This window comes from Myodes glareolus, chromosome 16 (assembly GCF_982192425.1).
Source record: "Myodes glareolus chromosome 16, mMyoGla1.1, whole genome shotgun sequence".
In the NCBI taxonomy this organism is placed as follows: domain Eukaryota; kingdom Metazoa; phylum Chordata; class Mammalia; order Rodentia; family Cricetidae; genus Myodes; species Myodes glareolus.
The window spans coordinates 13,061,708-13,077,029 of record NC_142041.1 but is presented as its reverse complement, the minus strand read 5'-3'; the positions used below and the strand labels follow the sequence as shown (position 1 = coordinate 13,077,029).

Genomic DNA, 15,322 nt, shown 5'->3' with positions numbered 1-15,322 from the left:
GGAAGGCAGCGTGCAGAGAGAGCAGAGGCTTCACAGCCCAGCAACAGGAGTTACCTTAAATACACAGAGTACAACCTACTCAAGAGCCTGCTTGCAGCACACAGTCCCCCCGGGGGTCAGGAAGGAGGCAATGAGGATTGGAACTCAGGGCTAGCCTCTGTGGGACCATCTCCAGAAAAGGGTGATGCAGGCTGTAATTCTGCAAAAAGTGCAGATGCAGAGAGGAGATGAACAGCTCCCTAGGCTGTGCAGTACAGACGCTGAGATTAAAATGGCACCATCTTTGATCATAAGGTCATCAGAATGTGATCAAATTCATCACATAGATGATCTTGTCACCTTTGGTTTCCCAGTCTCTCTCCCTGGCTTGCTTGTTTGATGTTTGTTCCTTTGTTTGCTTGCTTGTTTTTTAGACTCTTTCTTCAGTTTTCATTCCTAAATTTTCTGTAACTGATACTTTCCAAGGTGCAGGAATAGAATTATTATAAACTCCTTTGTGTGGTGATCTCTGGCCATGCAGAGCTGAGAAAGACTTCAAGCATTAGCAATGTGCATGCTGGTTAGAAAATCATCTGAAGGTCCCCATACCCACAAAAAGGAACAGGTTTCCTGCTTGATTCCTTGGGGGCAAGGTAGAAGTGTCTGCTGGGAACTATTATTTATGAATACTTGGGGGCATTCAAAGAAGATTGGTAAGAAGTGGTTGTCGGAACTCAGTGTTTGGCTGTTGTTTGCTTTGTTTTGTTTCCAGTCAGTTTTCCTCTTTTCTTTCATAACTGCTCTTTAAAATTCATTTCTCATTAGTGGGAGAAAGCAAAGTGTCTTCAACAAAATACTTTTCAGAGAAAAGTATCGATACCATCTGTTTCCAAAGAAGAAAAAAAAAAGCAATGCTGCAGCCCATCTATGATTGGCGAGAGGTCTAGTAAGGGAAAAGTCAGTTGAACTTTACAAGCCATGAGACCTTCTTAGTCTTGGGAGAAAAAATGTCATTGTTCCTGAAGCAAGCCAGCTGCCACACAGACTGACAAAACACAATTCTCCCAAAGAAGTCTCTCCAGGGAGGTTTGTGTTTGAAGGTTAACAGTGTCCGCATCTGGACCGTACTCGTGAACTTTGAGAGACAGCGGATAGAGCTAGCGCTCGAGTGTAGGAGAGCAATGGAAAGATCCTGCTGTCTGAGAGACTATCAGCCAGGGAGAGCTGATGATAAAGTCACAGAAGTGATTTCTGAGCAATTATTCATTTATAAAAAGCAAAGAGTGAAACACTAGAGAGCAGACATTTCTTCCTTCAAGGATAAGGCAGTAGGCAGGTACAAAACCTTCGGAGAGAATACTGGGTGACCTTCAGAGGAGCAGCACCCCGGGTGTCACAAGAAATAAAAACAAACTTGTTCCATGGACAAGTCTTTATCATAAAGAAGGAGTAAGCCACCTTTGGAAATGGGCTACATATCATTCTTGCTTGGAAGTAGGAAAGGAAACCAGCTGTTAGTACGCCTGGCTTCCTCCACTGCTGTCCCTCTTAAACAAAGAAACACACTCCAAGCTGAAAGGGATCAGCACTTTTAAACAAGGATATTGGTTTCAAAAGCAGGCAACAGTCACATATGAAAGCAAGACTTTTTATAAGCTGAAGCAACAGCCCATGGCCATTTCCCCATTAAACAAAGCAGGGTCCTTGGTCGGCTTCCACAAGCACAAAGAAAGCTAGTTCCGCCACATTTCCCAATCTCAGACCTTGCACCGGCTTTGTGGCCCCATTAACTCAGACCTTTGCAGAATATTGTCACTTCCTAGAGGACTTCTAGGACTTCCATACGGTTGCTTAGTCCAGTAAAACTCAAAGACATTCATTGCGTCTGAGGCAGTCTAGCTAGTCTAGCTAACCCGTCCCAAGACACCACGCCCACGTGCCTTGGCTTCCCCTACCGTCACCGCCTCTCACTTTTGACAGCTGTTCCTGTTCGCCTTTGCAGGTTTCACAGCGGCAGCCTCCCTTGTGTCGTTGGCATGGGCCCTAGCCTCCTACCAGAAGGCTCTCCGGGACTCCCGGGATGACAAAAAGCCCATCAGCTACATGGCCGTCATCATCCAGTTCTGCTGGCACTTCTTCACCATCGCAGCCCGGGTCATCACGTTCGCCCTCTTCGCCTCAGTGTTCCAACTCTACTTTGGCATATTCATCGTTCTCCACTGGTGCATCATGACCTTCTGGATCGTCCACTGTGAGACAGAGTTCTGCATCACCAAATGGGAAGAGATTGTGTTTGACATGGTCGTGGGCATCATCTACATCTTCAGTTGGTTCAATGTCAAGGAAGGCAGGACACGCTGCAGGCTGTTCATTTACTATTTTGTAATCCTTTTGGAAAACACAGCCTTGAGCGCCCTCTGGTACCTCTACAAAGCTCCCCAGATTGCGGATGCCTTTGCCATCCCGGCACTGTGTGTGGTTTTCAGCAGCTTTTTAACAGGCGTTGTTTTTATGCTGATGTACTATGCCTTCTTCCATCCCAATGGGCCCAGATTTGGGCAGTCACCAAGTTGTGCTTGTGACGACCCTGCTACTGCCTTCTCTCTGCCTCCGGAAGTGGCCACAAGCACATTACGGTCCATCTCCAACAACCGCAGTGTTGCTGGTGACCGCGACCAGAAATTTTCAGAGCGGGATGGATGCGTCCCCGTGTTTCAGGTGAGACCAACGGCACCGCCCACCCCGTCATCTCGACCGCCACGGATTGAAGAATCAGTCATTAAAATTGACCTGTTCAGGAATAGGTACCCAGCGTGGGAGAGACACGTGTTGGACCGGAGCCTGAGAAAGGCCATTTTAGCATTTGAATGTTCCCCCTCTCCTCCAAGGCTGCAGTACAAGGACGATGCCCTTATTCAGGAGAGGCTGGAGTATGAAACCACTTTATAAAGCGGAAGAAGCCACAAGGTCCCCATGAAGAGATGACAGCAGGGCTGTGGCAAAAGTGACCCTTCATCAAAGAGTAGGGCAACGAGCTATGTGTTCTTAGTCCAAACATTGTCATGGTATGGTTTGATCTTCCATTAGCTGACTGCCTGTTGCTGGTGTCCCATTCAAGCCAGCAGTGCTGAGAGTCTCTTACTCCACCTAAAGGGGCAATGCCAGCCTAATATGACTGTTGTTACCAAATTCCTCCAGCACAGGCTTGGAGCACATTCACCGGAGGGTACCATTATTATGAAATATATGTTGCCTCTAATCATTAAGGTATTTTGATGGAGTTTACTGATTTTTGCATAAATATGTTCATATGTACACACACACACACCCCTCCACCACCACCACTATGACCACCAGCACCATCAGCGCTCTATCAAGAGTTGAAGTGAAGCTGGAGAAATGGCACAGTAGTTAAGAGCACTGACTGCTCTTCCAAAGGAGCCGGGTTTGGTTCTCAGCACCCACTTGGTGGCTCATAACCGCCTGCAACTCCAGCTCCAGGAGCTCCCATGCCCGTTGTTGGCCTCCTCTGGCACTGCACACACATGGTGAGCCGACATATCTTTATGCAGGCAAAATACCCAGACACGTAAAATCAAATTAAAAATCTCAAAAAAGAGCTTAGGTGATCTCCTTGATGCAAAGTTCACAACAGACTCTGGGAAGGAAGCAATAGTGCTTAGAAAGATTTCATAAACCACTTTCTCATTGGAAGCCAGTAGCATATGTGGCAAAGCCTGTGCAGGGGGTGGCAAACTCAAGTGTTTACACATATACTAGCATTGATCGAATGGTTCTCTTTCTACACATTTCAGGATTTGTTTCTTACTCTAGGTTTTTCAGTGGAGGGTATCTTTTATGACAGAAATCCTATGCAGCCCGTGTATGGCTTTGGATGAGACCAAGTAGCTCAAATCCATGATGGAAATTAAATTATAGTCGTGATTCAGTATTCAATTGCAAAAATACAGTTTATACACAAAGAGCCGTTGGGGGAGGGGCAGAAGGAGAGTCAGATTCTCAGGTGTGTGCAGTTGGTATCAGAATGCACCCACAGAGCCACAGGACAGGGAGGGCTGTTTCCAGGTACAGGGTGGGCATGGTGAGCTGGCGTGATTCTGGAAACCACACGCCACATCCTCCTAGTGTCAAATTTTGCCCAGTCCTCAGAACTGATACGGAATCCCCCAAAACAGAGAATAGGTGGCACCCCAAAGCAGACAAGAGAAGAACAATCAGGTTGTCCACTCTGTACAGACTTACCCTCTCCCACCCAAGATCAAAGTGATGCGTCTGCTCCAGACTTTGGGAAACCTTTTAGCAAGGGTGGGCACACAGATGCAGTGTGGATGCTATAAGGAACCAGCCTGGACTGCTTGAGGGCGTACCACTCCATCAGCTAAGATGTGTACTCAAATCATCTGTAAAGTCTCGCTCTGACCACAAGCTTCTGAGTTTTAAATACCTCCGTCCAGCAAGTAAACATTCCCGCTTTCTGTTTTCAGTGTCCTTGGTCATGGTGCTTTCGTTGCATTAAAAGTGCCGGTCAAACTTTGATAGTATTTTTTTATAGTTGGTGCACAGTGGAATAACTCATGGATTATTTCAATATTTTTGTAATAAAACTATAGGGTGTACATATAGGCACTGTTGCTTTTTTTTATAGACTTGGAATTATTTAAAAAATACATTAAATGTCATATTCACTTGGGATGTCAGAATCCAGTCTACAGATCCATCAGCCTGCCTCAGCAGATTGAAAACACGTGGCCCTGGAGAGATCACCTTCCTTTTTGCAATTTGACGGCCCAGGAATCTGACCAGGGTGCTATCAGAGCATCAAGTAGAGGGAAGTGGCCTATTTAGAAAGGGCTTGTGAAGACTGATCAGTGTTTCCCAGGAAATCAAAGATGGAAGTGATTTCTTTCATCCATCCATTAGAACAATCTGACCACAGTGGAAGATGTCTTAAACTTCCTTCCCTGGTTTTATACTAACCCAACTGATATATTAAAGATTAGTCAAGTCATTAAAAATAAAAAAGGAAGAAAGTCAGTTTCATTTAACTATTCACTTAAAATAGTCAAGATCTAGAGCCACCACTCATAATGAATGAGTCATCCATAGACTGTGGTCCCCAAAGTAACATCCACAGGAAGGGACTGAGGGCTCAAGCAATTTTTTTAAGACAGACAATTTTTATCAGACAAATTTCCTAATACGCAATGATTTGACCCTTCAAGCAAGATTTCCATGACAATTCACTAATCTTTTGATGGAATGAAGAAAATTCCCTTGCTGCCAGTAAAGCTTCAAGGAGGACCCTCATCTTCTAGGCAAATGGTGGACATATCCCGTTCCAATGTAGAAGGAAATCACGCTTATTTGGGCAGTACTCCGCTGGTGTGCAGAACCATGCGCTATCAACTCCATTCGTTCCAAGACGACTTTTCACTTTTTTGATGAGCTTTGAAGTCTGTCTTTCCCGAGGGATCTACAGCTCTGAGTCTGTGAATGAACAACCATTAACGTCACAATAGTGTCCAGCCAAACAAGCCAATGGGAGCACCCACTCTTGGATCACGTAAGTTCTATGTTCCTTCTCAACTTGATCTCACATGCAGCATGCTAAGGGTTAAAAGAGCTGTGGTATAAACAGAAGAAAATGTGCTGGACTTTGTCTCAGTGGCAATATAGGTAGCTAGACAGATGTAAAAGGCTTGAATTTCCAGTCATTCCCCAAATACTGTAAATATTCGTGGGTCTGACTTGTGGGAGGATCATGATGTTTCAGTGAATGATGGAGTCTTGATCAGGAAACAAGTTATCTGCCAGGCTACAGTTATGGCTCTCCAATGTAAGAATGCAAGCAACCGTCATATCACTCCAGCAGGACTTAATCTTGTTCTGCCGGTTCAGAAAGGAGACACTGAGCTCAGACTGCTGTAGAACATAAACTCAGGCTCCAGAGTTAGGAGGCAGGATGCAGTGAGGCAGCATCAGTTCACAAATGAGCAGTTTTAATTCTTCCTAAAATTGTATTCTCCTCTGACACGAAGCTCTGCACAAAGTAGCTGGAAAATAACCAAAAAAGGGTGAGCAATAGCTAGCTTCCCAATGGAAATGAGGGACTCTGTCTCAGGCTGATAATACTACCTCGGCCAGAATCTACTTCGATTCACTTAAAAGGATAATCTTGCTATCTCATGGCAGTCATTGTTTGCATGGGATGGTGATGTTTTCTAAAGAGAAAAAAAAAATTCTCTCTAACTAGCGTTTCTGAATTAATCCGTACTAAAAGAACACACAGATATACATCTTAACCATGCTGAGAGTTCATTCATGTGGAAGAAAAGCAGTTTCCATGCCTCTCTGCTTCCCAAGAACAATGTCCTGTGCATTCCCTAGATACTTACATCATCTTGCTTCCCTGTGTCTTGTCCAGTCCAGCAACTACCTTTTCAGACCCTCTGGGACAGTTCATCTGTGATAAATCCCATTGACACAGCAAATGAAATAAATTCCCTTACTCAGCGCTTAAGATTCTGTAACTCAAGTGTCAGCAACAGGCAAGTTACACACATAATTGGAAGATTACTGAACTCTGAGGATAAATGAAAAACAGTGAATCTCTAGGCACACAGTTTATTTTCTGCATAAGTGAATATGGGCTAACCATGTGGTTTAGCAGGCCAAGGTGCCACTAATCCTGATAGTATGGGTTTAGTCCCCCACAACCCCCATGGTAGAAGGGAGAGCTAACTGTCAAGTTGCTTTCCACACACACGTCATTGCATGTGATTGCCCACACACATATACATTAAGTAGATAGGTATATAGACAGACAGACAGACAGACAGACAGACAGATAGACAGGGAGATAGATAGATAGATAGATAGATAGATAGATAGATAGATAGATAGATAGATAGATAGATAGATAGATTATAGAAGGAGCGGCAGGCTGGCTAGCTTTACCAGAAATAATTACACAGAAACTGTATTCATTTAAACACTGTCTGGCCCGTTATATCTAGCCTCTTCTTGGCTAACTCTTACATATTGATTTAACCCATTTCTAATAATCTGTGTATCACCACGGGGTCGTGGCTTACTGGGAAGATTCTAACCCACATCCATCTCGGGCCGGAGCTTCATGGCATCTGCCTGACTCTGCTTTCTTTCTCCCAGCATTCTGTTCGATCTACTCCACCTATCTAAATTCTGCCCTATCAAAAAGCCAAGGCAGTTTCTTTATTAACCAATGAAAGTAACACATAGACCCTCCTACACCAATAGATAGATAGATGATTGATAGATAGATAGATAGATAGATAGATAGATAGATAGATAGATAGATAGATAGATGATAGATAGATAGATAGATGATAGATAGATAGATAGATGATAGATAGATACATAGATACATAGATACATAGATAGATAGATAGATAGATAGATAGATAGATAGACAGATAGATAGATAGATTATAGATTTTTTTTGAGTTTTGTACCTATAAGATGACTCAGTAATAAAACTTGTCCATGCACAGTGGTGTAAAACTGACCTGAGTTTGAACTCTAAAACCCATGTAAAGTTGAAAGAAAAGAAGTAACTCTACAAAGCTGTCCTTTGACCTCCACATACACACCATAGCAGACATGTCCTTCCACACACACGTGATAGATACACAGACACAGACAGAAAGACAGACAGACACTCATATCATATTAGTATACACACACAAATATACACACATACACACAAACACCCACAAATTTAGAAATTCATGGAGTAGCCTAAATCTCCATGACTCTTTGAAATCCCTAATTGCTAACATGTAGATGACAAGAATAAAGTAAATTCTGTTCTTCAATGCCTAGGAAATGGTATGTTATTGACATGTAACCTTTTAGACAAGAATCTCCTATGCATTCCTTTTTTTAAAATCAACTGTCCTTACAGTCCAGGCCTATAAGACATGCAATTCTTGCCTCTTAGCTTGGGTGAACTTTACCCTCCTTAAGCTTCTCATCATTTAAGTGGCTTGACTGAGACCGTCTTTGTCACTCCAAAGTTCCTGGAACCCCTTGGCCTAAGCCAAGGAAAACTCGTGCGTTCACACACAGTTGAGCATGGCTGTGCAGTCACTTTCAAATGCAGCTGATGCTACTGGGGGGGAGGCAAGTTTTGACACAATGTTTAGACAAGACTCCAGAGAATTTGTTTCTAATGAACCACTTTCCAGACTAAATATGTGCTCCCTTGCATTCCCCACATATCTTTGCCATTAACCATGACTGTTTCTATATAAAGCTTGGATTAGATGCCTGCATTTTTAGGTTTTCAAGGAGAATTAAAATAGTTCCGACTGTCTATCAGAATCCGACTCTGGGTGCATGGGGGAACCAGAAGCTGACACACAGCAGGACTGAGGTGGACCTTGTTATCAATTTAGTGATGGATCCAAATCATTTCCCATTGTTTTGACTAGTAATCCAGTGTCACTTTTATAAACAAAGTTGTCACATCTGCCAGCTTTGACTCATGGTAGCCCTCTGTTACCCAACATTTGATGCTTCTATGTGACTAGGAATTGGTGGTTTCACTTTAGTTCCCATTGCTGAGTCTCTTTCCCCAACCTGTATATCCAAACAGGAGATGACCTAAACACGAGATGACATTCTTTCTTCTCTCTCAGGCACCAATATTAGCATCAGGTAATGACAGAGCTCTCTGCCAACAGCTCTTGTCCAGTTGCTATTCTGAAAATAGGCCCACTGCAAGATTCTGGATTCCTTCTTATGACGGACAGCCTCAACGGGATCATTACCCATTTGAAAGGAAAACTGCTGCATGTGGGTGGAATTGGATAAAAACATAATGAGTCATTTAATTTTGCTAATTGTAGCAATTAGGCTACTCACAAGCAGCTCCCACTGCAGAGAGCCAAATGGAAGAAATGGCAAGCAGCCATGTGCCCACAGAAATGAGGGGCTCAGAAACTCTCCGGAGGGTGGTCAAGGCATTCAGCAACCTCACCCTCTACCTGAAATAGTCCCTAGATTCCACGAGAAAGCAATAATTAGACTCTTGTTTATTGCATGCAGTAACCCTGCCCAGAAATGCAAAACTCACAAAACTGGATGACCCAGGCTTTGCGGCTCAAGGATGCTTGCGCTCTCCGACTTGTCTGATCAATTGGCTAAAAGGTCTGCATGTTATACCGATAAACACAGGCACAGAAACAAGCTAAGTTAATGCTGCTTTGACTAGTTTGTTTGCCTGTAGCTTTCCTTGCTGGTTGATTTCCATATCAGATGAGAGTATTATTTTGAAGAATTTACTATATGCTGGTGTGTGCTGACAACCCTTATCTCTGGGTCTCACTTAACACTTCACAACCACTGGTGACTGATAGCATTTTTGCATGACACAGCTTCAGCCCAGAGACAGTAGGTGGCTTGTCAAAGTCACCACAACTAGGCTAGGGAAACCTAGAAATAAAAGTTAGGCCCAACTTCTACCAACTAAAAGATTTTTAAGAATTGTGGCAACCTTACCAAGCCTACTTTTGATTCAGTGAGTCAACCAGAAAAACAGAAGCATCTTCCAATTTTTTTGAGGAACATTTCATAAAACTCAAGGGAGTCTACCAAAATGCCAACCTCAAAGAACTACCGATGGTAAGAAATGGAAGTCTGTATCACGTGAACCTGAATACTACTTCAACTCTGACTCGTTATGTGTAGGTCAGTGTTGTTTCTCCACTTAGGCAGTCGTCCCCAGTCCATGATCCCGATCTGCACTAAATTAATTGGAAATATAAAGTAACCTGGGACTTCTTTCCTCAAGTCTATGTATGTCTCACATCATTACCCAGATAGGCAGACTGAAAAATAAGTTATCAATAAGTTTCACTAAGTTATACTTAGTGAAAGAGAGAGACTCTGAGATGACATCATTTTCAGGCAACGAAGTAATTTATTCCCATTGCTTTATTTTTTTATTAAATTTTGTTTACTATCTTATATGTGACAAGAGTTTAAGAGGATTTTTAAAAAGCCATTAGCACTAATCTAGAAGCATCATCTTAGACTGAAGAATTAGATTCAAAAAAATACCAGTATTTATCAAAACATTTGCTGAATTCTAAAATATTTGGCATGTTCTCCCCCCCCCCCCCGCCACCTCAGTTTAGAGGCAGTGAGCTAGAAGGGAGAGGGCTAATCTGCCCATCGACGCCTGTACATCAGAACATGCATTACACAGGAACTGTGTGTGTAGCTTGATCAGATGCTGAAAAAGTAGCAGATAATAAACCAAACCATTTCCCAATACACTGTTGATTTTCCAAATTCTCCCAAGGTTCGGTTTCAATGGCAAGTCCAAAACAACATCTGTCCTCCTGCTTTAAGTTAAGCAGGGTCTCGGAGAAATTGTTAAGTCAGAGCTCAGTAATTTCAATAGCATATTAAAGGAAATCCCCATTGTTTTACAGATCAAACAGCTGGGGCCAGAAAGGCTTTGCAATCAGGGTCACATAGAAGACCCTTATTGATTCCCTTGGTCGTTTACTCAGCAAGACTGACCCTTGTGACCACAGCCCCTAGACGGCAAACAGGCACAAGGCTGCATTTGTCCTAGCAACTGACAGTAGGTTTTTAGCTGCCCCTCTGGTTCCCAGGCCTCCTCCCCTACCTGTCTCTGCTCTCGCACACTGATGTTGCCCTTCTCACCGTCTATACTTAACTCTACAGTGAACAGTAAAGAAATAGGAACTTTTCTAGACTTTTCCTCTAACTACCAATAAGCACTTGGCACACAGTGACAGACATGTGGCAGCTACATAACTGTGAGCCCCGCATCAGTGCTAGAAGGGGGAGAAGGGACCAGTGATGCTACATCCTGGCCACAGAGCTTCAAGCCACCATCATTACATTCAACCCCAGGTCACCATGTTTTAGACACTTTGACACACAATAGAAGCGTAGAGTGGTGGATGCGATGCTTGCGGAACAAAAACCTCATTTAACATCAAATTACTTAATTAAAATAATAAGCAAATACTAGCAACGTGGTCCAACACAAAATTTTCTTTTGTACTAGTACTGAAACTTGCCACCTACTCTGTTATTAGAGTTTCGGGAAACGTGAGGTCTTGTGTTTTTATTATACTTTGATCTACCAAATTCAACCGGTTTGCCCTTTCCTTTCGCTACTGCTTAATTTGCATTAAAATGGAATTAATCACATTCTTACTTCAAGTGTTGCAAATGGGGACAAATGGAGATGTTGGGTTTAAGCTAATTTAGCTACTGTAGTGGCATTCTGCTATGGAGTTGTATCCAATCAACACTTAATTATTTCAAATTAGTTCATTATCAGTAAGTTCTAAGATACCCCTGAGTGTGTGGAAAATATATTTTGAGCTTCCATCACTGAAAGAAATTCCTGTTTTTATCCCAAACTAGCGAAGTGTCCTAACGTACACTCGCACCGCAACCCATTGTGGCTGGAAAGTCGGCACTTGATTTCAGTGTGTTGAGTACCATGAAGTTCACACAGCGATTAAACGTTGACCTGTGGTTTTCTGTGGAGCCCCCATGATTATATTTTTTATTCTGCTCAAACACAGGAAAAATGGGGCACCGCCCTGTAACCAGAGGACACCAGTCAGCTGGTGAAAGAATTGGAACTTCCTCTCACAACACTGCCGTACTCAGCTTCCCTTGTGAACCCTTCGAAAGTGCTGTGCATAATAAGGGCTCGGTCTCCAAAGTGGGTTTCAAAGGCTTGAGGGGAAACATTTTCCTTGGTCAGAATTAGAATGAAGGAGCTCTGTGAAGGGAAGTAAGGAGTGGAAGGAACCAGTACCTGCAGACACAGCCAAAGCTGCCACTCGGCTCAGACTATTCATGCTTGGGTCTCCTTCTTTTTTTTTTATTTTTACAGAAACACCTTGGAACTTGTCAAGTTTTACTGGAGATGAATTGCAGTTCATTAATCCAACAGACACTTAAACCTTGGAAATTCTTGACTTGTAATATTGTAATCAAGCTACTAGGAGAGAACACAAATCAGCAGACGGCAAAGGCGCACTTGCTCAGTGCTGTGCCCTGACGTGTCCACGCCTGAAGAGAGCAACCTCTGAGAAGCAGAGCTGAGAAAATCGTGCTACCTGGTCTCTCACCACAAATGCTGTCTGTGTCCGTGGTATCCATCCTCTTTCTTTACCTTTTCTAGTAAGAACTGCTTTTGAAAAATAAGCCAAGGAATTCCTGGGGGCTTGGATAGCTCAGAGAGATGGGTATGGGTCAAAGGGACTTGCTTCAAGGGGATGGAAACCCACTTGGAAATGGAAAGAGTCTGTCATCTTTTAATAACTGATCTTGAGTACCATCGCCATTTTTGATTTGTTCCGTGTCAGCATGATAATAACCAATGTGTAAAGCTTTCATTGACGATTCAGTGTCAGAGGTGAAATTTGCAGTTTGAACTTAAAGGGGTAGTTACAGAGTAATTTGATGCCTGCCTTCCTAAGTGGTAACATTACCAGTTCCAAGCCGGTATCCATTTTAACAAGGAATCAACTAGCCTATGGCTTCTCAGATCACATAAAATTTCAATTATGACCTGAAAGGTGACCAACCAAATGGCGTTAGTGCCTACATTTTCATTTACAAGAAGACAGGTGGACGGAGAATTTACAACCGTGATTTCTTTCATTTCTCTTTTCCAAATAAAGGTGAAAATGAAGTTGTCAGAGTTCAGTTATAGAGTATGCGAGAGTGTGACGTGCGTGCGGCCTTGTTAAACTTTCCTTATACTCTTTTGGCTTCGGTTTTAGAAGGTAGGTCTAGATAAAAGAGTGAAAGTCGTCAAGTGTGTCCATTAAGCGCTTTGGAAGAAGAAGATGGAGTGTGGATCGCTGTGTCCTGGTGGCTCTAGCAGGATGTTCCCAGAGCTTCTGAGAGCACTCCTAGGAATCCACGCTGGTACCCAGGCAAGTTTTGTTGAGAGTGATCTCTGGATGTAACCATTAAAATTGAATGGTAGAAAGGTTGCATTCACCGGCCAGACAACCAGAACTAACATGTTGAAAAATGCTAGTTTTCTAAACCTACACCCTCCTGTGAAATGTACCGTGAGCTGGTTAACTGTGGGGACACAGGAACAATAACAGTCCTCCCTAATAAGGCTCAGGAGTATGTATGGCCATAATAGTGTTGGGTACCAGGATAGAAGATTTCCAACAAGGTACAGAGCCAAAAGAACCTGTCCATCTCATGTTAGGAACACTTAAGTATTTTCACAAAGTAGCCAGGTAAACTTAATTTCTGCTATTCCATAATTATGGCAGTGCACATGTCCCCTTATAAAGGACAAGACCTGGCTAATGAGGGAAGATGGAGGTCATACAGGAAGCTCCATTTCAAGACTGGCTCTCTCTAAGAAAACCTTAGCTCTGGTGGTTTTCCTTGATTAGTGATCCTGTAATGCTCCGTACATCAAGAGCTTCTGGTGAATTATAAAACAAGAGATTATAAATCGCTCTTACTTATTACACATAAAGTATTTAGTTATCCCTCTGTTAATAACAATGAGATTCAGGGTTCCCTTGGCCTTCCTCATCTTCCTATTGTGAGTCGGTCACAACAGGTCTGTGTTCAAATGCACACAATCCAGCTCAGCCAGCATCATCCTTCTCGCAACACAGTTTGGACCTTAATTCCATCAGTCCGTCACCTGATCTGTGCACCTATTCCGAGACTCCTAAGTCTGTGCAAGTAATTTTCAGAACAACAGAAGAGAATAAAAGGACAGTTATGCAATTTTCCCACCGAGACAAAAAATACACTAGACTGTTGATCACCCCCAAAGTTCTGACTTTTCCTCATTACTGGGTTCTTTGAATTTTCCAGATGATTACTGAGCAATTTTCACCAAAACCAAAGTAGACACTGTAGCGGTCTTTAAAAGTCAAGACTGTCCACCAGAATGCAAATACCCCTAGGAGTAATCAAGAAGTTGGTGGCTCAAGCGACACCTGTGGTTTTATTGTAGCATGCATCTGGAAACTCTGCAAGAGTCCAGGTGTTTGAAGTCTACGGTTTCCCATCCTGTTGTCTGGCGTGCGCACAGACAAGCAGCTCAGGTGTGGCTGGTGGAACTTAACTTTCTTGCGTAGGAATCTTTCGTTGGTGACATTCTGATGCTAACGATTCTCTTTGCTGTGCAAAGAGAAATAAATCGTGCAGAGCAATGGTGGTCTACTTTTATTTTCCTTCTGAAGACGCGTGGGTGGAAGAGGTTGGGTGGCTGGGTGTCGGGTGTTCTAAACACAACTGCTCTTGGAGGCCTTGCAGCGGCTTTCCTAGACAAGGAAACTTCTTTTAGCCTCTGCTAGAATTATGTTTTGTTATTTTATCGCTATTCTGCTGTTTGTAACTCTTATACATTTACAAGATCTACCAAACAGAATGGTTTAAGGAAAATACAATCTTTAACTTCCTATTGTTCAAATAGAAATTCTCATTTTAAGTGTCACTTGTAGTATCTTCAAGATAAAATTGTTTAAATTGTTTGATAGAATTGCTTCATGGTGAATGTTATGACTAGAGTTGTAGGAGAAAGGTTTTTTTTTTCCCCAAATCAAACAAGTTGTCTAACTTTGGGATTCGGCGTGCTGATGACATTCCAGTTCACAAGGGCTCGCTGCTTACTGTGAATATTGTAATGTGAGGGTTCCCCTAGTTAATCCCAGCCACCTTTCTCAGGGAGCAGGAAACAGACATGCTGACCGCGAAGGAACGCTGCCTTCCAGAAGGAGAGCTGCAGGCCTTAACACTGACCCAGGTGTGTTGACTCCTGGTAACCTTGGGGAGTTGATCCCGCTCCTTCTGAGCTGCTGGATGGTGAGGATGTGAATGCCCTCAAATCGAGTGCTTGCCTCCCTGTCTGACCTGAAGTGTGGCAGCAAAACACACACCCTGCCCGACCTATTTCCCTTTAAGAGCTCGTCAGTGGCACAGTGTACTCTGAGGCCCTTGTTGTTAGGTGGACAAAGATCTTGAAGAGGAATTTGGCTATGAAAACATCTTGAAAGATTTCCAAAGCCAGGGCAAAGGTTCCCAAGGACCTAGGTAGGGTTTTAATTGTGTGAAATCCCTACGTTCAGAGTCAAGGAAAACATCAGGAACAGATGACGAAATGCCTTCTCGAGTCTCTCCTTCCCTAGATGTAGCTTCCTGAACACCTAAACCTCACCACTAAGCCATGGTTGTCCACCGCTACTATGTTAACTATTTTGTACCCTACCCTGAACACAGCTGTGGCCAC

The 15,322-nt window shown here is 43.1% G+C and overlaps 1 protein-coding gene across 1 annotated transcript in view; it reads left to right on the top strand.

Annotated features, from left to right (window-relative positions):
• Xkr4 (XK related 4) overlaps nucleotides 1–12,739 on the top strand; it is a 364,675-nt gene extending 351,936 nt beyond the window's left edge. Inside the window, exons 3-4 of the mRNA XM_048420774.3 lie at nucleotides 1,982–5,563; nucleotides 11,936–12,739. Of these exons, the coding sequence (XP_048276731.2) occupies nucleotides 1,982–2,928 (947 nt within the window). The 3' untranslated portion in view covers nucleotides 2,929–5,563; nucleotides 11,936–12,739. The remainder of the gene's footprint in view (nucleotides 1–1,981; nucleotides 5,564–11,935) is intronic.
• The last annotated feature ends 2,583 nt before the right edge of the window (nucleotides 12,740–15,322 follow it).